Source organism: Rhinolophus ferrumequinum, chromosome 6 (genome assembly GCF_004115265.2).
Source record: "Rhinolophus ferrumequinum isolate MPI-CBG mRhiFer1 chromosome 6, mRhiFer1_v1.p, whole genome shotgun sequence".
NCBI classification, from domain to species: Eukaryota; Metazoa; Chordata; class Mammalia; order Chiroptera; family Rhinolophidae; genus Rhinolophus; species Rhinolophus ferrumequinum.
Window position 1 is genome coordinate 98,860,356 of NC_046289.1, and position 27,508 is coordinate 98,887,863.

Sequence of the window (27,508 nt, forward strand, 5' to 3'; positions counted from 1 at the left end):
TGTGACTATTTCCTCATTAAGGGCTAAGACCGATCTGCCTTCTCATCCCTGTGACCCTGTCAGTCACCAGCACAGGGCCAGGATGACATAGCTCCCTGGCCCTACCCCTGGCGTCATGTGTGTTTGAGGCTGTAGTGGGGGTGGGGGAAGTAAAGAACGGGCGGGGTTTGGTCTCCACTAACTGCGCAGACGTTGCTCGAGGCCCCACTGATCCAGATCTATGGGGTGGCCACACTTTCCTCCCCCTCTGTCGCCCCCAGCCCCACAGGGAACCCCACAGCCTTGCTCACACAGCCTCCACCAGTCCCCAGCAGGAGAAGGGACCCCCAGGTGCCTGTGCCCTCTGCACCCTCGCGCTGCTCCCATCGGGATAGCTCCTTTACTGCACCTTTATTCACACTACTCCCCCATCTTCCTAAAATCTCTCCTGCTCCCCAAGTCCTGCCTGTTTTTGAGGACCCAGAATAAGTCTTACTTCCAAAGCCAATGCCCAAACGGTTCAGGGGTGGCATCATAGGGTCCCCAGGCCCTCCACCACCCAAAGGGATGTGGCTGTGGGGGTCTCCTCGGCCCCTTCCACCCAGGGGGCCCCACCCAGCATGTGGCCAGAATACCGCACCCCCACCCAAGCCCTACAAACCCTGTGTTGATTTATGGACTGTTTGGACGGTTTTTCCCACGTGTCCCTCCCCTAAGGAGGACTGTTTCTCAGGGACAAGTTTATTACAGGGAATACACTAACCTCTTTCATAGTATCTAAAGGCATACCAACTACAAAAATATCAGGCTCTCAAGTGTGGGCAGCTCCACGTGGGGCCAGGTGTGAGCCGTGACTCTGTTGCTGTAGGAACCCATTGGTTTCCTCCCCGGCTGCCCTGCAGGCCCCGAGGCCCCAGAACGGAGAGGCGGACGCTGCAGGAGAGAGGTGCTGAGGTCCAAGGCTGAGGCGGGGCTGAGCTGGAGCAAGAAGCTGTCCCAGACGGAATCACCAACCTCAGTGTGCCCAAGGCTTCAGTGTGCCCTGGAGGCTGGCAGCAGAGCCAGCGTGGGGAGAGGCCTAGATGTTTCCGCCCTGGTTCCACTGGCTCCTGGACCAAGGGCCTAAACCACCAGTTACTTTCTCCAGAGCCCCCTCTGGCTTCCAAGACCAAGGGGGCAGACTAGAGCCCACCTGAGACTTGTAGTGTGGACAGGCCTCCACCCAACCAGGGTGACCTCCAGTCTCTGGGGCTGGCCACTGGGGTCCTCGTCCAGGGGACCTGCTGGCAGAGCTGGTACTAAGCAGAGAGGCTGACACGGCAGGGTGACGCTGGGAGAGCTGGGAGGGAGGGGCTGGGGGAGCACTCCGTGCAGATGGGAGCGTGTGGCTGGGCCTCTCTCACGCTCAGGACTGGGCGCCAGTGGCCTGGGGACCTGACAGGGCCCGCTTCCGGAAGGCCTGTAGGGCTGGGTTGTGCAGCAGTGTGTAGGCCAGAGCCCAGCGGGCCCTGCCTTGGGGGGCCCTGGGCCCTGTTCCCTTGGCCACAGGGTCCTTGGTCTGTAGCAACTGCATCCCTGAAAGGGGGAGACCTCCTGTGAGTCACTCGGCAAGCCCAGACCATTGCCCCACCCCCACCCAGATCTGAGCAGAGTCTGAGAGACCCCAGTGTATGTGGGAAGGCTGCTGAGGCTGGGTTTCCAGGTGTCAGGAGAAGTGTGCGGCTGCTTGTAAAGGCTTAGGATGTCACCCTGCAGGTGGCAGACAGAAGAGGGGGAGGCTGAGCTCTGTAAAGGGACTGGAGGTGGGGCTGGGACAAGGGCTTAGAGACAGCTTGGTGTCCCCCTCCCTCCTGCACACTTCTCAGGCAGGGTGGAAGGGGGAGAAGGAGAACTACCACCTGAGAGAGAGCTGGCGGTGGCCTGGGGAGGGGGCAAAATGGCCATCTCATTTTCTGTGTGACAGGGTGTGTGTGTGCACGCATGTGGATTGAGCGTGAGTGTGTGTGTGTGTGTGTGTGTGTGAGAGAGAGAGAGAGAGAGAGAGAGAGAGAAAGTTACCAGAATGGGCCAGGAAAACTCTCACTTCCTCTCTCCTACAGACAGGCCAGGAACAAAGGAAGTGAGCATTTTCCGGGCACCCACTCAGTGGTGCGTGTTGGGGGAAGGGGGGCGTGCCTCCTTCCTGGGAGAAGCTAGGTGGGTTCAGTTCTCCCATCCCCCGGGGAAGGCACACCTTCTTCTTCCGCCCTGAGTCTGAGGCCATCCTGGGGGGTCCCGGGAGGCCGGGGCTTCTGTGTTCGCAGGAGCAGGGCACAAAAGGCTATCATGGCTGGATGCGCCTGGCTGACCTCAATCTTCAAGAAGTTGCAGTATGTGTGGTAGCCTGGGGTGGGTGAGAGATGGCAGTGCTGGGTAGAAGGGCCCCAGACAGGCCCTGAAACACACGGGGTGCCCTGGGCACCCTACGTGGTTGCACATGGACACCTGAGCACATGGGCCGGCCACACACACTACATGGTGGTCCCAGCCCCCCTCTGTGAACAGATTTGCACATAGACCAGGTCCCCGCAGACCCTCCCTTATTGCTCCGGCTGCCTGAGCAACCCAGCCCTCCTCGGCCCTGGCCTGTGGCCTTACCTGGGTCAAGAGTGGCGGCTCTAGGTGGCAGCAGACTGAGGTCCATCTGGCCAAAGTGGACGGCATTGTAGAGGGCAGAGAGGAGCACTCGCCAGCCGGCTACCACGGCACCCACCAGCACGTTGATGGGGAAGAAAAAGAAGGTGGCCGCGTACAGCATGCGCCTGGGGTGGAGGGGAAAGACTGAGGCAGGTCCCCACGCAGCCCCTTCCTCAGGGTCAGGCTCAGCTGCTGTGTATTTCCTGAGTAAACCTGGTATGCACCCCGCCCGCTCTGGGCCCACTCTCTCAACCAGCCGGTCCTCCCCACCACCCTGGAGACATGCAGTGTTACCCTTCTATAGAAAGGGCACCTCCCTGAGGTGCAGGGAGAGCGGGTGGCTGAGCTGAGGCTGCCGCCTGCTCAGCGGCAGGGCTGAAGTTCAAGTCCAGGTCTACCTGCATCTTTCTGTGACCCTGGAGTCTCCCACCTCCCTCCTCTGGGTCCCGCCTGGGGCCAAGGTCCTCCCACAGCCTTCCCATCTAACCCAGAAATGGTCTTTCTGCTAACCTCCTTCCTACAAAGAGGGAGGTGCATGGTTTTGAGGGCACAGAGGATCCAGAAGGGGGTACTGCTGATCCCCAAAGCAGAAAAGGCTCCTGGGATATTTCTGGCACCATGACAGCTAAACAGAAAGGTGTGTGGGCTAGGCGGGGCTGCAGTCCCCTTTCTCTATGGGTGAAGCCAGCTCTCCTTACTGCCCGCTGGGCTCCCGGAGACAGAAAGGGGAGAGATGGCCTTGGAGGGAGAAGGGCGCAACAAGAGAGGCACAGGAGGAGAAGAGGCTGGGGGCCCGAGACGGCCACAAGCCCAGCAGCTGCCTCACCGGTTAGTGAGCTCTGCCCGTCCATGGTGAGTCTCCAGGAAGATCCAGTGAGCTGCCATGTTCTGCAGGATCACAGCCAGGGCCAAGGTCAGCCAGAAGGGCCTGCGGGAGGGGTGGGAGGGTGTCACTGTTAGTGGCCCTCCGGGAAGGGGTCCCACAACCCTCAGCCCCTTGCCTCTCTTACCACGAGGACTCCAGCGATCGAAGGAGTAGGAGGTTCCTGCCGTGGAACACGGGCATGAACACCAGGAAAGCCAGAGCCACGGTCCCCAGGAAGAAGATGACCTGCTGTACCAGGAGCCCTGTCGGGATGGGGAGGGGACGAGCATCAGCCTCTGCCACTCTGCCCAGCCCACCCCTGCCACTCCCAGGAACCCGAGGGCTTTGAAAGAGCCCTGCTCTACCTGGAACACCTATCGTGAGGACCCAATGAGATCATGTCTGTGGCAGCTCTGAAAACCACCAACTGCGTTCTAAACGTTATTTTCTCCCAATCCCTCTTGAGTCCTTGGGAACAAGACTGCATTTTAAATTAATGTTTGCTTTCCTGCTAGCCAGAGTCTGGCACACGGTAGATGCCTGACAGTTGTCTGTTAAAGCACTGGCTAATTGTTTACATGGAATCCGGGTACAGGAGGGCTTGGGAGCAATAGAGTCCACCGAGATGAGGAATTATGACTTCTCTTTCTCCTCCTCCCACCAGGGGATGGGGTGAGAACTGAAGGAACCAGCAGGGGGAGAAATCAGGCCCTTGCTTCTGTAACACTGGCCCCAGCCCTCCACATTTCAGAGGGCTTTAGTCACTGCAACGCCCAAGGGAAGAATCAGAAAATTAGAGCTGGAGGGGCCTGAAACTTAATGTAGCCCTCCTGCCTCAAGGCAGGACCCCGTTCACAGACCCCATCTATAGCCATGAAAGCCTGCTTGCATGTCCCCAGTAACGGGGATCTCACTACCCCCGAGGCAGCCCGTCAGGGCATAGCCTCCCTCAGACAAGCAGGAATGTGCCTCTTTGAACTTCCTACCTTCCAGCCCTGGGTCTACTCCCTGTGTAAACACCTGGTGGCACCGAGGGGCCATCCTTATATGAGGAGTATCCTTTCTCCAAGGGCTCCTGTGCCCCCCAGATCCCCCCTGAGTGAGCTTCCAAGGGCAGGGAAGGCCTGAGGGGTTCCCTCTTCTCATCTAGTCCCTGAGCTTGCCCAGCACAGGCAGACACCCAGGGGCAGTCAAAGCCTGCAGCGCACTCTCGCTTCCCTCACTGGGGCCACTGTTGGGCCAGGAGAGGCCGAGGAGAGCGGGCTAGTGGGGCTCACCAAGGCAGGTAAAAGCAGTCTGGTAGGCGCTGAAGTTCATCCAACAGAATATGGCCTGGCGGGAGGGATGGCGGCTCTGAGGCAGGGGGCCCAGGCGCAGCGCAGCCCCTCGGTGCAGAGCTTGCAGGTTGGCCCTGGGGTGGGGGTAAGAACGGCAGGGATCTCAGGGAGCTCCCGAAATTCCTCCTGTGGGGCAGCCTCTGGCTGAACTCCCAGTTTACGTCCCATGGCCATGTTTACGTCCCATGGTAGGGAAGCCCAGGGCTGTGGGAGCCCAGTAGGGGCTACTAACCCAGCCTGGGGTCAGGGAGGGCTTCACAGAGGAGGTGAGGACTGAGTACAGTTTTAAAGGCTGAATAAGAGTAAGCTGCTGGGGGCAGGGTAGGGATCAAGGGAGACAAATTCAGGCAGAAGGTGAATCCTGAGCCAAGTCAGGAAAGTGAGAAGCAACAGGAAAAAATGGAAAGTGGCTCACAGCTCGGACACCAGACTGGAGGCAAGGTTCCAGGCAGGCAGAGGCTTGGGGGCCTTGACTACCATTCTAAGTGGGGCCAAGCCTGTGAGAAAAGGTCCCTGGGCAGGACCTCGAGGCAGCTGGGCAGCAGGGCTCAGGGACAACCGGCCTGCGGAGACCCTCCCTCCCTGCAGCCCCAGGCTTTCCCCACAGACGCTCTGGGTTGGGGGTCCTACAGGCCCATCACACTCTGCTTCTCCCCACGTCTGCACTGAGCCTGCCACTAACCTGTGTGTCACCAGGGAGCGGATCAGCACGAAGAAGGTGAGTAGGCAAGACAGGACCAAGGCCGAGATGTAGCAAACTAGAGGGCAGAGAGGGAGCAAAGAGGGAGACTGAGCTTTGAGGGTCTCCTGGGAGCCTCTGAACTGTTGCCAGGGTGTGCCTGGGTGGGAGGTACCCCGCCCCACACCCCACTCTGAGCAGAGGCCTCTTTCCACATTCCCCGTTCTCAGACCCAGTGTAAGTTGACAGCCACAGCCAGCCTATTCTGCCGGTAACACAGTGGCCAAGACGGGGAAAGGCCACATCTGAGGCTGCAGATCCGGCCGGGTCTGCTGCATCCATTGCTGTGTGACCCCTAGCCAGAGACTCCATCCAACCTCCTCCATCTGCCTCCAGCTCCTTGGCTCCCTGGCCGTGTGGACTTCAGGCAGTCACTTCATCGCCCAGCTGTCATGCTGCTATTCTGCCCATCTCCCAGCATGACATGAGCCATAGAACCTCCTCTAGGCCCATGTCAATGGCCTTTGTTCAGGGAACAGAGGATGCAAGTGCACTTCAGTGTAGCCTGAGTCCATCAGAATGAGGGGAGGTGGCCACTGCTGCCCGTCTCCTCTGGGCGTGGCCTCTCGTCCCCGGCTCCCAGCCCACCCCGACCATGCACGCAGATCACGAGTTTGCTGTCTCACCAGCAGCTGGAGGAGAATGCATGGTGTTTGAACAAGCCTGGTGCTTAAGCAAAGCAGGGCTGCGGGCTGTGCCCTTTCCACCCTACACCTACACCCAGCCTCACCCTGCCCTACAGCACAGGCACAGGAAGACATGGGACCGAGGAAAAAGCTGCGGCTCACAGGGTCTGACCTGCTAGCCACATGCTAGGAAAGAATAGAGCCAGATGTGCTACCATTCCAAGCGGACCCAGCACGAGCCCAGGGCGCCAGCACCCTGATCTCAGCCAGCCCAGGGAAGTGTTCCCGGTCACTGTGTCCCCACCAGACACTCGGGGAGCAAGCACACGTGGGAAAGGCAAGCACCAGTTGCACGTAGCCCAGGTGCCGGAGCAGTGGCACTGCAGCCCGTTAGGATCACCTGGGGCTGTTAAAATCCCCGTAGCCCAGGCTGCACTCCTGACCAATGAAATCAGTTTCTGGCTGGGACCCAGGCCTTAGCTTTTGTGAAAGCAACCCCGGAGATTCCGGCCGCTGCCAGTGCTGAGAACTGCTACGCTGGGCTTTCCAAAGACAGAGACTTAATGGTTTCCTTCAATGAGCAACTGATTGAAATCAACTAACCAACTGACAGGTATAGAGCGACGGCGCAGTGGCTTCCCTCAGAATCACCTGGAGGGTTTATTCGATCAGAGGCTGGGTCCCAGCGTCAGGGTTTCTAAAGTCAGGCCTGGGGCTTGAGACTTGGGATTTTTAAAGTTAACAGGTAATTCTGACTGCTCCAGAAACCCGGTCTCCCTGCCTGCCCTGGGCTTACTTCTCCAGTGGCAGGAGGGGGCACTTTTCTGAAAAGTAAGCCTGGGAGAAAGCTCTGGACATGCGCCGCTCTGCCCTGCTCCATCTGCCCAGCGGGAGCCAGCTCCGCGCCAGAGCGGGTGCATGTAGACGTTTCTGCCAGAACAGGAGCCCGCCTGCTGAGTTGACCCAGGTGAGTGAATAGGTGGATGTGGGATGGAGGGGTAGCAAGGCCCCTTGGGCCAGGCCTGGCTTTGAATCTACGTCTGTCTACTTTCTGCTCCTCTCTCTCTCCAGTTGGTTCCAAACTTGGGTCCCGCCCAATCCTGGCGCTCATATCCTGTGCTTTGCCTCCTCGGAGACCTTGCACCTGCCCCCTTCTGGGACCTGCTTGGTGAAGGTCTTCCCCGCCCCAGATCCAGGGCCTCAAGGACAAGGTCGCCTTGGTTGCTTCAGCACGCATTTTGCAGCTAGGGACATTGAGATCCAGAGAAATAAAGTGCCTTGCCCAAGGTCATACAGCTAGTAAGGGATGGAGCAGGAATCCTAATCTAGTCTGCCTGACTCAGAGTGAGTGTTCTCTGAATGCTGCCAGGCTAACGGCTCAGGTGCTGGGGGCAGGGGCAGCCCTAAAACAGGCCCCAGAGCTCAGAAGGCATTAGCTCCTTAGGCTAACAACAGGGCCCCAAGCCCAGCCCCAGCCTGAGTCCCACGCTGGCTCTCTGACTGCTTTGGACATCTCGCTAACGCCCCTGCGCCTCTGTTTTCTTCACCTGTGAACTAGGAGAGTAAACACTGCTTTTTGTTTACACCTGCATCTAAGATCCAGAGTGGAAACTTTTGGGCTTGGAAGTGTAGCATGTGATTGATTATAAATGGCAGGTGTGATGAGTAGAAGAAGAATCCATTGTCTGGGACATGTCACTTTCTGCCTCTGACCCCTGATTTCATGCTCCAAGAGGTGTCTGACCTAACAGGGCTGCTGTGAGTGAGGTCTTAGCTTGAATGTGGGCGAATGAGGGCTGTGTCTACTCCTGCCTGTGGCCTAGATTGGAAAATCTCCCTGGAGATGTCATGTCAGCCCACCCAGAACTTGTCACCTGTCCAGCTTGTGGGCCTCAGCCGCAGTTCCAAGGCAGCCTATGGTGTGGGAGCAAAGGCAATGAGGAAGGTGGTGTGAGTGGCATCGGGAAGGAAGCCGGCACGTGCTCATGTGTGCCCATTCCACCCCCTGCCCCTCCCCACTCCCAGCGTGCCTGGTCTGCGGATGAGGACATCAGCCGTCAGGAACAGCTGTAGAGCAGTCGCACCTCCACCTGCAATCCTGGCAGCCTAGGTAGCCAGGGGCTCCCAGGTCAGCACAGAGTGCAGGCCCCGTGATCCTGAACCACCAGGCTTTATCTCGAAGTGGTGGTGACAGCCCCAGCGAGGTGTCAGGAGATTGCCTTCTTCTCTTGGTTCCATGTGTGCCTGATTGTACAACCTCAAGGTCGTCCTTCCCCATGTGTCAAGTGGGGACACTTCTCAGCGTCCTCCACAGGGCTGTTGGGAGGGCCTGGAGTTGGGAGGTGGGTACCAGGGCTAGAGCCTGTCAAAGCCACCGGCCCCACAAGGGGAGGTTGGTATGGGGGGGCTCATTGTCAAGGAGGTGGCCTGGGAGGACAGGGACCGGGTAAGAGAGAGCATGTGTCCTGCTCGACCTCACCTGCCTGCCATGAGGATGAGCTCATAATCCTGGCCTCCATCCCACACCTTTGCTCCTCTCCTCCTCCCCCACCCTCAGCACAGGCCCCAGGGCTATCCTCTCATCACACACACACACACACACACACACACACACACACACACACGACCTTCCCCGTCTCCAGCCTGCAGAGCTGGGCACACACTGGGCGTGAGGGCAGTAGACAACACACAAGCAGACGAGGAGCTGCTGAGAAGACCCCTTCAGATTTCAGAGACTTGGGACTGGAAGTTCCAACCGCCCCAATTTGGAGATGAGGCAATTGAGACCCAGAGAGGGGAAGGGACGTACCCAAGGGCAGCCAGCTCAGGTATCCCACCCAGCTCACAGCCCCGCTGTGGACCCTCAGGGACCCCCAGGGCCTCACCTTCTAGCGCCCACAGGTGGTGCTTCACCAGCTCCACTACCTCCTGCTTGTCCTCAGAGAGCTGGATCCCAAAGCCGGCCAGCAGGTAGGAGACATCCGTGGTGATCCCTGCCCTCACCTTCTGAATGGTGGGTACCACGCCCACCAACAACAGCAGGGCCACCTGGAAGAGCCCCAGAATAAGGGCGCTGGGGCCTGGCTGTACCAAACCAGGTACTGCCATCCCAGGAAGCCACAGGGAGACATCAGGGGAGAAACTTGGGCAGCACACTGGCCGCCTCCCCGTGCCCCACCCCCGCACCCACTGGTGTTCTGACCTGCCCCCACGAGCAGTGTCCTCATGTCTCTGGTCAGCACGTTAAAAGCAGAACCAGTTTTAGTCTAATAGGCCACAGGTATGATTTCAGGCAGCACAACTGTCTACCTACCCCTGTCTGTCAATCAGCTATCTAAACCTCAGAATATAAAGCTTTCAATATTCCCCAGGTGGAGACACCAAAGTGTTCTATAAATGAGCACCAGCATTGACGGTGAACAGACCTGGATTCAGATACTGGCTGCCCTGAGATATTAGCTGTGGAAACTTGGCCAAGTCAAATCCACCTCTCTCAGCCTCAATTTCCCCCGTCTGTAAAATGGAGAAAAATCATACCTGCCTGCCAGGATTTGGGCCTGTTTGTTTGTTTGTTTGGGGTAGTGGTGATGGTAGAAGAGTGGTGAGGATTTGTCAAGCATTGCTTCACTAAATCTTCCCAACTACCCAAAGAGAAAGGTAATTCTATTTCCTCCTTTTCCAGCTGAGCTAATGGGCTCAGGGACATTGAGTAACTTGCCCAAGGTCATACAGGAGGTAAATAATAGAGCTGAGATTTAAAGCCATGTTTATGTGACTCCAAAACTCATGCACTGACTCTTTGTGAGCCCAGCAGTTACCACCCCTCCCTCTGGGTAGGCCGTGTTCCCCAGACACCACAAGCAGCTGGTTGGGGTTGTGGGCTCTTGGAGAGCTGAGCAGGGCCAGAGCCATCCACGTTTGGGGGTTGGGCTCAGGGGTCCAGAGGCAAATGGCACTGCAAAAGCAGGACGTACCTGATAGATGGCCGTCCCTGTCAGGGTGGCGGAAAGCACGAGCTTCAGGGGGAGTCGGAAGCCTGCAGTCCCGAAAAGGAGGGGCATGGTGAGCCTAGTACCACCCAGGCCCAGGAGCCCCCATCCCTCCCCAGGGGCCCAGGAAAAAGGCCAGGGTTCACAGAACCCCGACTTTAAACCCAAGGTCAGCCCAGGCCAGGGGCTTGCCCGTGTCCAAGCTGGTTGCTCCTCCTGATGACAGGGTTCTAAGGTAGGAGGGCCTGGCCTTCTAGCTGTCCTGTGAACAGGACTGGGGAGGTGACCTGCCACTCCCGACCTCAGCTCTCCTCCCATACCTGGCTGTGGAGTATAGATGCAGTGTCTGAAGCAGATCCAGGCCCGGGACAGGAAGCCATGCTTGGAGGTATGGGAGCTGCAGAAAGACCCAAGGCGGTGGGGGTCGGGACTCAGGAGAAGCCCGTGCCCTGAGCCGCAGAGTTGGGTTCATTGCTCATCTCTGCCCCACCAGGCTGCCTAGTGCCAGCCCCCCAGAGAAGCCTGCCCACTGCCTAGGACCTCACCTGCTTCCCAGCTTCTTCCGACAAAGGAGGGTCCTCAGATATTCCTCAGCGTATCTGCTCTGCCGCCCCTGTGGGGAGAGACGGATGAGAGCTGCCTTGAGCCGTCCCTGGGGCCCCGGCTCCGAGTGTTTGAGTGGGCTCGCAGTAGGTGCTCTGTAAAGCCTCTCGGTTGTGGTGGAGTGCAGAGAACGGCAGGCCTAGGGCACGAGGCCCAGGCCCCCAACGCTTCCCTTTCTTCCTCCACAAATCTGAGACTAATGGGTTGCCATCTAAGGACACTCAATGCTGGGACGTTCTCCCTAAGGTCGAGCTCCAGTCCTTTCCTGCTTTACTCAGTCACACCTCGTCACTGCTGCCCTCGTGGCCCTCGGGCCTCTGCTAACTGAGCCTGGGGCAGAAGGGAGCCTGTGTCCCAAGCGCACCCCCCTGACCGTGACACGGGATGGGGCTATTCCAGGTCAGACCCACCAGGCCTCCTGTCTACTCCAGGGAGGTCACAAGGGTGACCAGATTTCTCTAAGCCACATTCCAGGCCTTAAGCTGACTGCCAAATGACAGGAACCCATGAGAAGCAGGGGTGGACCCTGCCCCCATCATTAGGAGAATATAGTCCATTGTCATCTGTTGCTATGGCAATCTTGGGATCCAGGGCAGGTGTGGGTTAGCCCAAAGCTTGACTGTGTCCTTTGAGGCTTCAACCTCTTTGACTAAGGGCCAAAGAGGATTTATTTCCCCCAAGACTTCTCAACAGGAAAGACATGCAATGGGGGAGAGGCAAGGCAGAGAAGGTGCCTAGAAGAGGAGGGAAAGGGATTCCTTGAGGCAGAGCAGTGCCTGATGTATTGTATATCCTGGGGAGCTGCTCCCCTCTTCTGAGCCAGCTGTAAAAATGAGGGAACAACAGGCTTCCCCAGAGGATCAGGAGGCAGTGGTGACAAATACTCAGAACCCTACTGCTACTATATGAGAACCAAACCCAGAATCAGGTGGGTCCATGGGGACCCAGGGCAGACCCTGGAGAACCTGAGCCTTTTCTCCCCTCGCCCTCCATTTCTCCTTGGGGACCTCACTTCTTTCTGGGCTTCGGTGCCATCCCTTCCCCGGAGCTCCAGGCCCACGAGCCAACGGCCCACCAGACCCTTAAACGCCACACACTCACAACTGTGCATTGTTTGGCCTCATCTAGCACTCCACGTGGCAGCACCACCTCCCTGCTGTCCGTCCCACACGCGCCCTTCCAGCCTTTCCTTCACCTTCCCCAGCTGAGAGTAACCAGCCCTTTGCCTGTGTCCTCAGCCTTTCTCGAGGGCCTGTGCGGACATTTCCTCTTCTTCCTCTCTCACCAGGAGTACTTGACCCCCCCTCCATGGGAGCTCCCATGGCACTTGGACGAGCTCCTGTTGCACTTTGGACATTGCTGTAAATATATGTTGCTGTGTCCATCTCCCCTAGCGCACTGGGAACTCCTGGCGGCCAGACACAGCTAATCGGCTGAGTCCACAGCACCTCGCCCAGGACTGGCACTTGGCTGGTGCTCAGAAGGCTTCTTCATAAGATTGCCATATCTTATAAGACTTCTCTCTTGACAAGATGTACCGATCCATCTATGCAAAACTTCAGAAATATTTTGCTGAGTGTCTATCACATTCTAACACTTGCCAGGTGCTGCAAATCAGGCATGAACAGAAGCAACCCATCTCTGCCCCTTTACTCATGCTCTTTCCTGTGCCTGCAAGGTCTTCTCCTTATTCTCTCCCCATTCCAGATGCTCCCTGTCCTTCAGCCCTCTGCTCAAGTCTGCCTCCTCCAGGAAGCCCTCCCCTTTATCTGACATCCAGCGAGAGTTGGTTCATAATGTAGTTCTACCCTGAGTGCTTCCAGGCCCGTGTTAGCATCTGGAGCGCCCCACCCCCATCAGGCACAAGGCCCCAGTGGTTCAGACCAGAGCTATGACTTACTGGCTCTGGCCTACTTCTCCTTTGTTGAGTCCCTTCTGTGCCCACAATTTGGTGCCCTGGATAACCTGGGTGCCAGCTAAGGGCCTGCCCTAGCCTTTGCCTAAAAAGGGAGGACTAACCAGTCACACGGTGACTCAACAAACCTTTCAGAGCACGTGCAGTGTGTGCTGGGCCCTCCACCAAGCATGGCGACAGATACGGGACCAACAGACGGGGAGCCCAGCCCACCCCCTTTACCTCAGAGCCTACTCCAGTCCTATGGCTGAAGCTTCTCACCAGCTGCACCGGGTACCACAGGCTCAGGAATCCAAGGCCCAGAAGGAGAGGCAGGGAGGCCAGCAGGGAGTAGTACTTGTAGATCTGGACAAACATCAGACACACCTGCCGTCTGCCTCCGTCCTCCAACCAAAGGCCAGGGTCCATTTCCCTTCCCACCTCACGCCCGGGCCTGAGGGTAGTCTGGGGGCCATGGGAAGGCTTGTGGTCCTGTCACCCCACTCCAACCTGGGCCACTCAGGACCACCACTCCCACTTCCCCTTCTGGGGCCCTGCAGAGGTGCCTGCCCCTCCGCTAGGCCTCTGGGCTCCCGTGGCCAAAGGGAGGAGGTCATGTAGCCCAGCAGGTTGCAGTATGGCCTGAAACGGCCTGAAGCAGGGACCCCCATGTTCTGTGTCCCTATATTCCTGGCACTTGGACACAGGCCCCTGAGAATCAGACAAAGGCCTGAGTTTGTCTATGTACGATTTGCCACCTGGCGTTAGGGGAGGACATGCCCTACCTCCTGGCATTGAGGTCTTTGTCCCTGAAGTCCTGCGGCTGGGCTCTTATACGTTCACCCATTTATTTGTTATTCGACACATTTGTATTGAGGGCCTAGTATGGGCCAGTTTCTGGGTAGTGAAAAGATCGATCAAGTCCCTGCTCTTAAAGAAACCAGCTTATCTTCAGCTCTTCCCCGAGGGACTGGTGACACCAACTTCATCAACAGGGAAACAGCGTCTCAGGAAGGCGACACACTCTCCTCAAAGCACTCAGCAGCCCCTGGCATCATCTTGCACATTTGTGTTTCCTTGTTCATCGTGTCTCCCCTACTGGAATGGCAGCTCTTGGGATGCCAGGGACCTCGTGTGCCTTGTTCACAGCTGTATTCCAGCGTCTGAAAATGTCCCTGATACAGATATGTGCTTCCAATGTTTGATGGATGGATGGAGGAAGGAAGCTGGATTCAAACTTGGCTTGTCTGGCTCCGAAGTCTACACCCCAACCCTTTGGGCTCTAGACTGGGCAGCTTCACACCCCCAGCCAGCAGCCAGTGAACCAGATGAGGTTCTGGAATTCTCTTTTTAGCCCTCTGAGACCATACTCTGACTCATTGCCTGCCATCCTCCATCTGTCTTCACTTCCACTCCAGCCTGGCCAAGGGAAGGCTAGGGAACTCACTAAGGGGTGCCGGGGGGACTTCAGGCTTCCTTTTCCTCCTCCTCTGCCCCTGCCCCCTTCCTGCCCCCTCCAGACTGGAAGCCTCTGAGGGCTGGCCCAGCTGCCTTGTTTCATAGAGGGGCCACATGGAACGGCACATGTTTAGAGGAGTGGAACCCTGTACACAGCAGAAGGTTGTAGGAAAGACCAGCATACAGAGATGAAAGGAATCACGCTGGTGTAAGCAGCCCCCCATGTTCTCTGCCCCAGGCCATTATAAATCAGTGGTTACCTTGGGCGCCTGGGGACACTCTGCCCTCTGCCAGACCTGGACCCCAAAGTGAGCCCAGGAAAGCACGGTGCCAAGCAGATGTGAGGCTCCATGCCTGACTGTGGCACAGGCAGCCAGTGGGTAGTAGAGGGCAGGGTAATAGAGCAGGGCCAGCATCTTCCAGGACCCTGGAAAGCAAGACAGGCAGAGAGAAAATGATGGAGGGGCAGGTGTGGGCTGAGTCCCACCCACCCAGCCCTCTCTCCTGTCTCCATCTTCCAAGCCCCTCAGCTGGCTCAGTGGGCAAGAGCCCTACGTTCAAATCCAGGCTCTGACTAGTATCAGCTCTTTGATCTTGGGCCAGTTACCTCTTGGAGTCTCAGTTTCCCCATCTGTAAAGTGGAAATAAAAGTACTAAGTTAGCAAAGACCAAATGAGAGGGTATGTGAACAGTACTTAGCACGATGCCTAAGTTAGTCCCCAGCACATCAAGTCCCTGCTTTCTTATCATCTCCTCCCCTGGCCCTGTAAAGTGGGGCTAAGGTCCGTAACTGTGGACTCGTGAGGACTGGATTATCATGGAGGTCATGTCACAGGACAGTGGCTCCTCTCGGTGGTAGCTGTGCTTGTTACCGTCACCTCCTTGAGCCCAGCTCAATTCTCCAGGACCCCTCTGGCCCCCTGCCCATCCTCCTTCATTCTCACGCAGGGCTGGGCTGGCGGGGAACTCAGCCTGTGCCCGTGAACAACAAGAGTGCCCTCCCTCCTGGGAGTGGGGTTTGCACAAGAACAGAGGAAGCAGAGAGGGCAGTTTTGACCCAAGGGTTGGGACCAACAAGAGGGAGGATTCGGCATTGTGGAGGGACACTGGGGAGGGTAAGGGGACTGTGTTCTCAGTGGCGGCCCACGCCTGGGGTGGGGAGCTCTTTGGGTCACCACACAAGAGCGCTGCCCTGAGGCTCCAGGTTCCCGCCCCACCCCACCCATCCATCCAGGCCCAGGTCTCAGCTGTACGGGGTACCTGGGCTGAGAGGTGAGGCCAGGGTCAGGAAGGGCAGCGAGGCCTCGGCAGGCAGCAGCAGGCACAGGGAACTGAAGAGGACCATGAAGATAGCCGCGGGCACGGTCCAGGGCCCGTCCCCAGCCGAGAAATCTACAGGGCTGGTGCAGGGGCAGGGACAGGGCAGAAGGGAGTTGCACTGCCATTACGTCATGTCATGTTCCATAAACCAGGGAGGCTGAGTCAGGCCCACTTCCCACATGGGGAAACGGAGGCCCCTCATTACTCATTCCACAGATATTTATGGGGTGCCTCCTGTGTATCAGGTTCTGGGCCCTGTGGCAGAGTGACCGGGTAACACACCCCCAATGCGCACATGCACGTGCACACACACACACACTCCTGGGCACGGCCCCCTCCCGCTCCCCTGGAAGCTTCAGGAAACAACAGCCCCCGCACTAATTGCTCTGTCTGGGTTGGCAGACCTTCAGAGAGCTCAGAGAGTCACAACATCCTTGCACAACAGCTGCCGCCCTGGCCTGGGTGTGGCCCAGTGCAGAGGGCAGACGGCGGACACAGCTGTCCCAGGCATCGCCGCACAGCTCTGGGCTTAGGGCTTAGGGCAAGCTGCTCAGACCCTCTGCTTCTGCGGTCCAGCTTGCCCTCATGCCCTGACAGGGCCATCCGGCTTCACTCCTCCCCAAGCCCTGCTCCAGGCAGGGCAGAACCCCAGGCTAGTTCCCCACGAAGCCAGCAGGACTCACCTTGGTGCTCAGCCCAGGTCTAGGCTGCAAGGCCGCCTACCATGGGGCTCTACCCACCACCTCCCCCAACCCTGTGCTCTTTGCCACACAACTCTGCCCTGTCTCGTCTCCTCAGGGTCATCCTCATCCCAGGCTCTAGGACCGCAGGGCTGAGGAGTCAGGGTGGGAAGTCCCTCAGAAATCTGCCATCAACATCAGGGTCCAGGTGAGACCCTCAGGAAAAACGCTGGTCACGATGGCATGGCGTGGTCATGGCCTGTGCAGACCACAGGCTGGCTGATGAGGCATGTCCTGGAGCTGGGCCCTGTTGGGCTCTGGGTCCTTAGGGTTTGGAACAGGAGCAGGTGGACCTGAGTGGGTCCCTCCCCCTCCCTCTGGGGGTCCTCGACTAAAGCTGGAGATCTGAGTGGGGATGGGGAGAACCCTAGGGTGATCCCTAAGGCCAGAACTGGCTTTTAGGTACCCCCTGAGTGGGGGTGACCAAGCCAGGGCACCAACCTGGGCAGCCCGGGCCTGCCATGTCCGCAGTGGGGCCAGAGCTGGCGGCGCCTCACCAACATGGCCAGCAGCAGCAACACAAGGACCTGAAGGGGAGCACAGTGGAGGGAGGGCATGGGGGCCCAGGCCTTCCCAGGGGGGCTGTCGGAGCGCTTGGCCTCAGGCCCCAGGAAACCCCCCACTCACCCTTCCGCCCCCATGTACACTCGTGGTATCTTGGGACTGGCCAAGTGGTGACAAGTCTGAGAGGTTGGACTTGGTCTGATCCTGGTTTGGGTTCCCACTCTGGGATAACCCCCTCCAACATTTTGGGCTCTCAGGGGCCCCCTTCGCCAGCCCCAGCAGGGAACATAACTGCCCCTGCCCAGGCTGGTAGCAGGCTGCAAGCCAGTTTGGACTCAGGTTAGACTCACCGACAGCACGGCCAGGCAGGCATGGAGAAGGCCAGGGGCCACACTGGGGTGGCAGGAGGGTACCATTCTGCAGAGTGAGTGAAGGCTGGGTCAGGGAGTGGAGGTCCCCAGGGTGTGCAGCCGGGGTGTGGCTCCAGGCTGTCCACTGGGGCTCTACTCCCTCACCTCTCTGAGGTCTCCTACACAAGCCTGCCCAGTTCCACCTTCTCAAGGTCCTTCTGGGGCTCTCATGCCTCTATGGGGTGTTGATTTTGTGCCAACTCGAGGTTCCAGGGCTGAAGGAGACAGGGGACTCCCAGGGGAGGACACAGGAAAAACAGAGTGGGCCAGCTCGGCCTTAACCTCTTTTCTTTCTCACCCAGATCCTTCCTATCCTTCAAGGTCCACTTTATCCCTCCCTCCTCCAGGATGCCTTCCTGATTGCTCCAGGCCCCACACTTTCCTCACAACTATGGCTGAGATACTGCCTGGGTCGAACAGTGAGGCGTTTGGCCCTACGATTTGTCCTCCCCTCACTGGTATCTGAATTTGGCCTGTGTCTGACTGTACTGGTCTTCTAGGACTTATGTCTCTTCCCATTCCCCTTTCATGAAGGCCTTCCATGTACAGCTGGACAGGTTGCACACTGCACAAGGACGCTCAGCCAGGGAAATGAGTGTGGTCTGAAATCCAGGCCACACGGCTCATCAAGCCTTGCTCCTCCTGAGCTGCATACATCTAAATGGGGGTCCCTTACTCTAATTACCAAAGGCTCCCTATGGCCTGGCGGAGGTCCTGCTCTAGACATAGCTGAGCACAGACGTAGGCCCATGGTGGAGATAAAGAGATCAATGAGCACAACGGAAACGTCAACTTCCCCGGAAACTTCCGCGACTGGTCACGTGGCAGAGAAAGGGGTGGGAGCCCTGAGTTCAGAGCTGGACCTGGACCTGGACCTGGAGGAGCAGACAGGACTGGGTCCCTTGGGAGAGGGAGACTTCTGGGTTTGCCCAGGTGAAGCCTGAGGGTGTCAGAGGGAGGATACTAGGCGGGAAGGCATCAGAGGAAGCTCTGCGCTGCAGCTGGGCCTCCCTGCCTAGGCTCTCCCACCCCCTGGGCACCCTCCTGCTGCGTGATAAAGAGGACGCCCATGGCCTCATCTGCAGGGTGAGCGCAGAGCCCGAGGACTCTGCTGGAAGCCCAGTCTCCCCGGAGCTTGCTTTCTCTCAGCAAATCCCAGAGAGAGAGAAGCACGAAAGAACCTGGTCACCTGGGCTGGTCCTTGGGGAGGAGGGACAGAATACGTCTGTCCTGTACACCGCCTTGGCCAGGGCAGAGCTGGCCTCTCCCGAAAGTGGAATTGTGCTCATGGGTAGGGTCGCAGCCACTGGGGGATCAGGTTCCCTCTGTCTGAGCTCAGGCCTCAGAGTCCCGGCTTCCAACCCTGCGGCCTCTTACTCCAGCAGGGGGCTGGGGCTGGGCTGGCAGGGCCTCTCAGCGCCACGAGCTGAGAGCCACCTGTCTAGGCCCTCTCACTACGCACCTCCTCACCTGACTAGGTCCTGTCCCTTCAGTCCCCCAGGCCAGCCAGGGTGGGGTCTCAGCAAACTGTCCCTGGAGAAGCCTGACCCTTTTCCCACTCACCCCAAACCAGGAGACCGCCACCAGCATGGATCCTCTCCAGGGCCCTGTCTGGGGGCACCTGTGGCCCACTCTGTACCACCTGGTGGCCCCATTTACCTCTTACTCAGCTTGGCTGAGGCTCACGGAGCTCCAGATGTTTGTGGTCTGAGCAAGAGAAATTTGGCTAATGGCTCATAGACTCGTGCTTTGTGCTGTGGGATACACAGAATGACAGACACAGCACCACCTCAGGGAGGGTGGGGAGCTTGATCCTGGAAGAGGCATAAGCATGTGCTAAAGGTTGCAGAGGAGGGAGAGAACCCTGGGGCAAGGCATCGGAGCCAGGGGCATTTGCTTTACTTTGAAAGATGGTTAGCATCTCTTTAAGCAAAGAAGGGGAAAGGGAGCTCCATGGAGAGGGAAGAGCGTGGGGAAGCAGAGTGACGGGCAGTAGGCTGTGTGGCTGGGGACAGGCAAGGCTTGCAGCTTGATTGCAGCCCAGAAGGTATGCTGAGAGCAGGTTACAGCAGGCATGGGGGGCACTGGGGAGCCACGGAGGGTGTTTGAGCAGGGCAGTATTTGGGATTTTAGGAGATTTCTGTGGCTAGATTTGAATAATAACGACAGCAGTAGCTTGTACTTACTAGACACTGACTAGGTGCCAGGCACTGTTTTTTCCATGTAGTAACTCAGTTATTACCCACAAGGTGTGCACTATTCGTATCCCCCTTGTGTAGAGAAGGAAACCATGGCTCAGAGAGGCTAAGTATCTTGCCCAAATCACACAGCTAGTAAAGTGGCAGAGCCAGGACTCAAACTGAGGTAGTCTGTCTCCCAGGCCTGCATCTGACTGGGAGATGAGAAGTAAGAAGTCTATGAGGGAAGAGGTTTGTGTCCACAGGCTCTGGCCGGGAAGCTCAGTATTGATGGTGGGTGGATAGCACATGGGCACGTATCGAGCTGGGCACATAACTGGCCAGAGGAGACTCAGGGGGTGGAAAGAGCCAGCTCGGCTTATGCAGATCAATCCCATGCGCATGCAAAACCCCAGATGACACCCCGTCCCCATCAGACTCGGCCCCCAAACTGTTCAACCAGGTCCTGGCACTACAGGGACACATGAATAAATGTGACCAGGAGACTGAGTCCATCCCAGCTGTCACCAGTGCCCACCAGTCCCAACTCCCAGGCCTGCTGGGGTACCCTGAGGCCCAGAGGGGGACCACTGACAGGGCTCTGCAAAGCTCTGGCGTCCCACCTCGCTGAGGGGTCTGACTCACACAGGGCGAGAGGAGCCCAAACTCCCCTCTGGAATTCACCTGGGCTCCCTGCTTCCCACACCCACCTTTGAGGGGGCGGGCTCCACTTGGTTTGGCTAAGTAAGTAGGTTCAAACAAACCTCTTCATTCTTCCCTGCAGTGGAATAAAGGAACTGCCAGTTCTAGATGCCACCCACATTAGAGGTAGGACTCCCCACGACCCAGTGCCTGCCACCTACCCAGCTTTATTCTAGGGCCCTATCTAAATGCCCTCACCACAGAGCTGGCTGCAGGGCCTTACCCCAGCCAATGAGCAGACCCTGAGGCGCCTAAGGACACAGCTTCAGCTTTGGGCTCAGGGTCCCCATCCGTGTCCTCCTGGGGCTCCTGGGCCTCCCCACCCCCATTCTGCTGCTCCTCCCACTCCGTACACGAGGCAGGGTCAGCCAGGGAAGGGGCTGCTTTTCAGATGGTCAGAGCCCTGCAAACAGCAGTTCCTCCCCCCAGGCCTGGGTGGGGCCTCTGTCCCAGCAGAGTGACCCAAGTCTGGCCAAGCCAGAGCCCCAGCCCCTGGGGAGGCATGCGAGCATTTCTCCTTCTCCAGTTTCTTGATGATGGAGAACAGATGTGTACACATCTGGCTTGGCAACTCCCCACCTCACCTTACCAGTTCTCCCAAGCCTCAGACAGAGCAGGGAGGAGGGGAGTGGGGCCAGGGCCGAAACTAAGTACGATGAGGGGAGAACTGGGCTCTGGGGACCTCACAGCTAGGCGTCCTTGGCAGCATGTGGGGGCACAGTGTGGCCCAACTACTCTGCCAGGGTGCCCAGATGAAACAAAGATAGAACCGGTCTGGGCAAAGGCCAAAGGCCGCTGTGGCCTGAGTCCTCAGGGCACACGGTGGGGGGCGAAGGCCACCTCGCTCCCAGCCGGCCCGAGCACAACTGCAAAAGGAAACAGGACCTCCTCATCTTACAGAGACTCCCCTACCAGGCTCTCTTCCTTGGTTCTCTGCCTTCCCCTGCCCCCAGCTGTCCCGAGAACCTGACACTTGCTAATACCACCCCCCAGACAGTCACCACAGGGGCCAGGAACCCGCTGACAGCTTGTGAGACTTCCTCAACCGCTCACCCAGCACTCTCCATCTTGACTACGGGCCAGAGTCGCCCATTTTAAGAATGGGGCCCGGGAATCTATATTTTAAACACACCACACAGGTGCTGTTTAGGCAACCGCCTGGGCGTGGGCTGTGGTCTCCCACAGTGGATGAGGAGACTGATGCCCTGAGGGGCTGTCACTCGCCGAGGGTCACACTACAAACGAGTGACAGGGCCCATCTCAGCAGCCCTTGCCCAGGGTCTTCTCTTCCCCCCACCAGTAACCTCTGCCACACCCCACTCTGCTGGCCACGGAGCCAAGGCTTCCACTTACCCCTCGGGCTGGAGCTCCTGGCCACCCGGGGGCTCGTCGATGTACCAGCTGCCATAGGAATAGTCGTCTGTGTCCCCTGAGGTGGTCTGGTTCCCGGCTGCGCTGGACATTCTCGGACCCTTCTTCTTTGACTCCCAGACAAGAGGAAAAGAGCCACTACCGATGTGAAAAGAGGCTTAGGAAAAAAATAGAAAGAAAGGAACCCAAACAAAGAAATGTTTCTCTTTAATACTAAAGGTTATTTTCTTGCTTTTAGCTCTCTGGGAAAAGTCTGTCTGGGAGTGAAGGCCTGATCCCGCTGGCACGGGAAGAGGGGGTTGGGAGAAGGGGCAGGGCGTCTCTGTCCTCTCTGGGTGCTGCAGGAGGTAGCTCTCCCTCTAGGGGTAGTGTTCCCCTGGGGTCTTTGGGCTCATGCTGGAGTACCTGTGTGTCTATCTGTCTGACTGCCCACCAGCAGGCCTTTGCTCAAAGGACCATTTTCAAAGAAGGTTTGTCCAATCCGAGCTGCCCACAGAAACACCCCCTCCTTGTTTCCCCCTCCCCAAACCCACTCAGACAGACCCACAGACACACACTCAAGGAAGCGCCAGGGAGGAAGGAGCTGCAGAGATGAAAGGGTGGGCGGGCTGCAGGGCGGGCTTAGCACTTTGCCGGGCCCTCCCAGCTGAACCCGAGACCCTCCAGCCCAATCCCCCTCTTTGTTCAAGCTCCCTTGAGACCACCCCTTTGGGACCTCAATGGTGGGAACACACCAGGTCCTCTCCCCGCTCACCCCCCCAGGAGGGCCCAGCTCCACGGGGCCTACCCCTGGCGGGGTGTGCATACCTGCCTTCAGTGCCTGCCTCAAAGCTGTGGACCTTGCCCACGACATCTGCAGTGCCCCACACTCATTCTGGCAACCCAAGGAGACAGCGGGGGCTGGGCAAAGGCAGGCACGGGGCCTGTCCATCGCTTCTCCTGGGTTTCCATGAAGGAGGCAGCATGTATCTCACTGGTAAAACATTTGTGTTTCTCCAACTTGATTTCACAAGGAGATAACTCACCCCCACAAGGCACAAATTAGTCCTTTAAACATGAACCAGACCCACAAGTAGGCAAGAACACCGCCCGCTTCCTGCTCCTTCCAGGGTGCGGGTGATGATAAGGAAGGCTGCGCCTGAGCAGGGGCTGGGGTTCCTCTCCATCCTGCCTCCCCTGAGAAGCTGCCTCCCCCACCCCTGCGCCCCCCTCTCCTTGCCAGCCCATTCTGCTCCCCCTCTTTGTTCAAGCCCAGATGGGTTGGGGGTGAAGCAAAATGCAGAGGAAGGCAGAGAGCACGTTCTCAGGCCTCTAGCCTGGGTGGGAGTCAGGAACCCTGAAGCTCTGAAGGTCCACGTCCTTCCAGTACCCCAGAGGGGGCCTGGCCACCGCCCTACCCAGCTTAGGCATTCGTTCAACAAGGTTTTTAAAAGACATTCATCCATTTATTCTTTTAACGTAAATTCATTGAACACCTACTAAGTGCCAGCACTGTTCTAGACCCTGGAATGTGAGCATTTACAGTTCAGGGGACACAGACAAGCAGGTAAATGAGCTCAGGTGTCAGAGGGTCATAAAGGGAAGAAGGCTGGATGCCCTGACATGTACCATGGGAAACTGCATTTGGTCCAAGAGAATGGGGTGTTTTCTGAAGAAAGGAACCTTTGAGTGAAGATCCGAGGGCAGGAAAGTCAGCTAAGCAGAGGGTGGGGTTGAGGAGTAGGGGTGTGGGGAAGCGTGTTCCCAGCAGAGGGAACCGCACAGGTGAAGGCTCAGAGAAGATAGGGCTTGAAATCCTAACGGCCCCCCACCCAAACACCATACAAGGCTTTCCAGAATGAAGACCTGAGTGCTATGGTGGCCTTGGTTCCTCCCCCTCTTGCCCAAGTGGCCCCTCTTCCAAGAAGAGGGCTCTGACCTCCCGTTCCCCCACTAAAGAGATGTCAGTGTCTCGGAGTTGAGCCTGAACTTTATCCGATGGGCAGGAGCCCACACTGCTCGTCCGATCTCAGGGATTCAGGGTGCGTCTTGCCTCCCAGGCCTGGCTGTGAGCTCCTGAGAGCACAGCTCTGACTCTTCTCCACCTCCCTCCTTCCCCGGGGGCACAGGGCTTGGGTCAGAGGGACTTTTTACCCAGGTTTGGCAAAGCCATGCTCTTTCTGGCGACCATCAGTCGCTCCTCCGTGGGCCTGCCCTGTGCAAGCGAGGGTTGCGCCCTGGGTCCCCAGCCGGGCTTGCCAGAGCCGAACATCCCCTTCGCTGCTCATGCGTCTCAGACCCATAGCTTAGGGAGCAAGCAACTCGTACTTGATTTTAAATCTCCCTCATGATACCGCTAACAACTAGAATTCAGTCTGTGACAGGGAGCACTCTTCTTATACAAGGCAGAGGTGTGAACCAAACTCAGCTCTAAAGCGACGTACCGCCCCTCCCGGGATAGCCCAGCACCCATGAGATGCCCTCCCTCCTCCCTGGGGACATGCAGAGGGGAGAAAGAAGTGAACTTCTCTGGTCTCCTGGGGTCTCCGGGTGTGGGCACAGGGGCCAGAGGGCAGTCTTGTGCCCAGTACCACGCTCAGGGTCAGCGCAGGGTGGGGAACAGGCAGGGGCAGGTCCAGGAGGTAGGAGCAGGGTTTCTAGATGGCAGTGGGGCATGCCCTGGTTGGGGGACAGCCTACCTGGGTTTGAGCCCTGGGCTGCCCCTGTGACCCTGAGTGAGTCCCTTCGCTTCTCTAGGCCTCAGCCCTGCCTCTGTCTCAGGAGGGGTGGATCATCCAGCCCAGAGACTCTGATTGTGGGCTCCCCTCTGCCCCAGGTTCCCACTCCCTGCCCTCAGTGACTTCATGGCCCAGGAATGTAGAGCCAGTACACTAGGTTGTAGCAAGGTCAAAGCCACGGAGAACTGCGATGACTAGCCAGGCGTTTCCCATTGCCTTACACCCACACTCCTGGCCCCCAACTCCCCCATCTGCTCTTCCAGGGGGCAGGGAGGCAGGTTGGATAGCATATCCATGGATACTAGGTGGCCACATGTCTCAGGCTAGGAGGGGGACCCCACTACTTAAGCCCAAAGTATGTCCTCAGCTTGGAGATAGAACAGCTTGGAGCTCACATCTGCAAAATGGGAGGGTTAACTCTGAGGTGTCAGGGCCTGCAAGCTGGCAAGGAAAAGAAATGGGAAGAGAAAGGTGGTCATGAGGTGCTCCTGAAGAATTTGTCCGAAGGCCTGGCAGCAAAGTCCAAGGGCTGCCCTCTGGAGCTGGCTTTATAGGAGGACTCACCTGAAAGAGTAGGAGACCAGCACCTGCCATCAGAACAGGGGCCAGAGAATGCATGTACTTGGGAGAGAGACTGCAGAAGCTGGCGCGGGGCGGGGAGGAGATGGCTTGGGCAGTTTTGAAGTCTTCCTGGAGGAGGAGGCCTGGAGCAGGGCCCTAAGATCAGACAGGGTCAGCAGTGGTAGCTGGAATGAGGTGTCAGTTTTTTAGGAGAGCTGAGAGGGGAGTCTGAGAGGTAAGGAGACAGCAAGGCAGGTGTGAGGGCTGCCCAGCGGTGGCCTGCGTGAGCCCATTTAGATGAGGCTGAAGCCACATTCCAGGAGCAGCCCCGGCAGCCGGGCTCCCAGCTGGACACAGACTGGGATGGCTAAGCCCTGCTCACTGTGGGAGGGGTCCCGAAAAGCTTCCGGCTCTGAGCAGACAAAGGCCGTCTGGCCTGCCCCTCCAGCTGGAGCTGGCCCACGAAGGCCTTGGGACAGGGCTTCCTTCCTCCTCATGTTTTTCTTCAAGTTGATTAAATCTGAGGAATTTTTGCATCCAGAGTCACAGGCCCACATGCGTGCCTGCCCTCCTTGGCCTGTGGTTTTCAGAATCCTCAAAGGGCAAAGTGCCAAGCTTAAAAGGAGTGAGCTGGGATGAATGGGGAAGGCCAGCAGCAGCCCCAGAACGCAGAAACACCCCCAAGGATGCCCAGACTCCCTGGAGCATCTCCAGAATCTCAGCAACATGCCCAGAATTCTGTAACCGCACAAGAACCCTGGAAACTCAGTATCACCTCCATGAACCCTCAGATATTCATGAACATACCAGAACATACGTCAGAACCTCAGCCACATTCCCAGGACCCTTGGGGCAAGATGGTCAAAACTGTGGTGTGAGGGCTGCAGAAACCTAGGGACCCCCATTGCTCACCATCCTCCCATCCCAGCCCTTGGCTCTCTGAGTGCAACTGTACCCCTCAAAAGTTCTACACCACCCAGAGCCTCAGTACAGCGTCAGAGAATTCTCAAGGGGTGCTCTGGTTCAGGAAGGGGGGCTGCCCCATTGCCTGCTTGTGCAGCCTGGCCCCTCTGTGAGCCGGTGAATAAGGGCCCAAGGTGCATTCAACCCCATGCAAGCCAGAGAGCTCGGGGCCCACAGTGCCCTCCACACGCATGGAACTCTCCCTGGCACACACAGGTGTCCACCCCTGACCCCATTCAGTGCCCGGAAGGCAGTGCTGTTGGCTGCTGAGCTCATGACAAGAGACAGTGGTGGCTCTGTACCTCCTGCCCCCATGCCATGTGGGAGCCTCAGAAGCGTCCTGTGACATTCCCTTCCTGGAACCCTCCCGCTCCCTCAGCGACAGCACCAGCAGGGCCACACTGCTCTGGTGTGCATGTGGAAGCTGGAGAAGAGGAGAAGGGTAGCCTGCTGTCCCAGGGGAGCAGCGTGCTCTTCTCTCCCAGGGGACGAGGCTAGACCTGACTCAGAGGAGGAAAGGTGGAGAGACAGATTTCAGCTCAGGACAAAGGTAGCTTTTCTACTCTCACAGAGTAGTGAGCCCCCCATTGGGGGGCCAATCAAGTAGACACTTGTAAGATCAAGATGTTACAGAAGGTTGCCTGCCTTCAGAGGAGGCCTGGCCCGCAGGCCATGACAAGAGTCCTGGATTCTCCCTTCCCAGCACATCCTCCTTGGGGTGGTGCCACCGTGGTCTGGCCTTGACATGGAGGCTTTGTGCTGCCCTCCTTCCTCACTGAGGACACTGGCTGCTGGCCAGGTCCCCTGAGAGCTCTCTTGTTGTTCCCAGAGGACAGGGCACTCCATCAATCTCTTGCCCACCAGCAGACCCTACTCAGACAAGACTCTTCTGCCGTCTCCCTGCCTACTGGAGCTCACACTAGCTCCCCAGTGCTCCCCACCCCCAGTGCAGCCTCTGCAGGTCCCCAACTTCGTCCCTCCGAATTGCTCACTCCTGCCTCCAAGCCTGTGTTGGTCCTCTTCCCCCAGCGCGCCCTCTCCCTGCTCCCCCACTTGTTCCAGTCCTACCTGGCCCACCTCCACCAGGCGTTCTCTCGACCTCTCCCTTCTGTATCTCTTCCTCTCCTTATTGATCACCCTGGGGAGTCCTGTCCCTCCAGGCAGACAGGGTGCTCCCCCAAAACTCGCACCTCCTCCTCTGAGCTCCAGCAGCAGCACTGGCTGGGATCCCAGAGGGCTGACTCTCTGTGCAGTCTCAGCACTTGGCCCCGAGCAACAGCAACGAGCAACGTCCTCAGCACCTGCTTTCCAAGGTGTTTGATCTCTCCTCCCAGAAAGGCACTCCCTCCTTCCCACCAACTCTGGCCAGGCCCCTCCTCCAGCCCCCAGGCCTCCTGCCTGCGATTCCAGAACCGGAGAAGCCCACGCCACCCCCACCTCTCCTGCTCAGGCCCCCAGCTGGCTGGGGCCCCACACCACACACAGGACAGCTTGTCTCTGCAGGAGACTCTCCACCCCCAACCATTTGCCCGAAACTTGATCTCCTTGGCCCTCGGAGTCACCTCGGTGGAGAAGCCTGCTCAGGGCTTTGATGGCTGACTTCCCCAGCTGTGGCCCCGATGAGCTCAGGAACCCCCTACCTACCCTCATTTGTCACCATCCATCACAGGGGAGGGGAGGGCTGGAAGGATTGCACCAAGCTGGAGGGGAACCACCAGCTAAGCTTTTAATAACGTGAGCGGCTGGCCTGGCGTCCTGCTGCTGCCCAGCTGGGCTGAGGGCCCTGACCAGGGGAAGGGAGGAGTTTGCCACATTTTCATGGGCTTTGGGGCTCAAATTTCAGTTATGATCCATTCCAAGGGGAGACTCAAAAGGCC

General features: G+C 58.0%; 1 protein-coding gene across 1 annotated transcript; it reads right to left on the minus strand.

Annotated features, from left to right (window-relative positions):
- Positions 1-714: 714 nt before the first annotated feature.
- STRA6 (signaling receptor and transporter of retinol STRA6) lies at positions 715-27,401 on the minus strand. Its single transcript, XM_033107659.1, has 19 exons — positions 27,276-27,401; positions 21,373-21,547; positions 17,081-17,147; positions 16,668-16,753; positions 15,427-15,566; positions 14,774-14,797; positions 14,427-14,593; positions 12,952-13,074; positions 10,757-10,824; positions 10,532-10,608; positions 10,197-10,258; positions 9,108-9,270; positions 5,540-5,615; positions 4,798-4,931; positions 3,666-3,783; positions 3,482-3,583; positions 2,617-2,780; positions 2,213-2,413; positions 715-1,554 (listed from the first exon to the last, which is right to left on the minus strand). The coding sequence occupies exons 1-19, from the start codon at positions 27,289-27,291 to the stop codon at positions 1,385-1,387; spliced, it is 2,133 nt and encodes a 710-aa protein (XP_032963550.1). The 5' UTR covers positions 27,292-27,401; the 3' UTR covers positions 715-1,384.
- Positions 27,402-27,508: the final 107 nt, after the last annotated feature.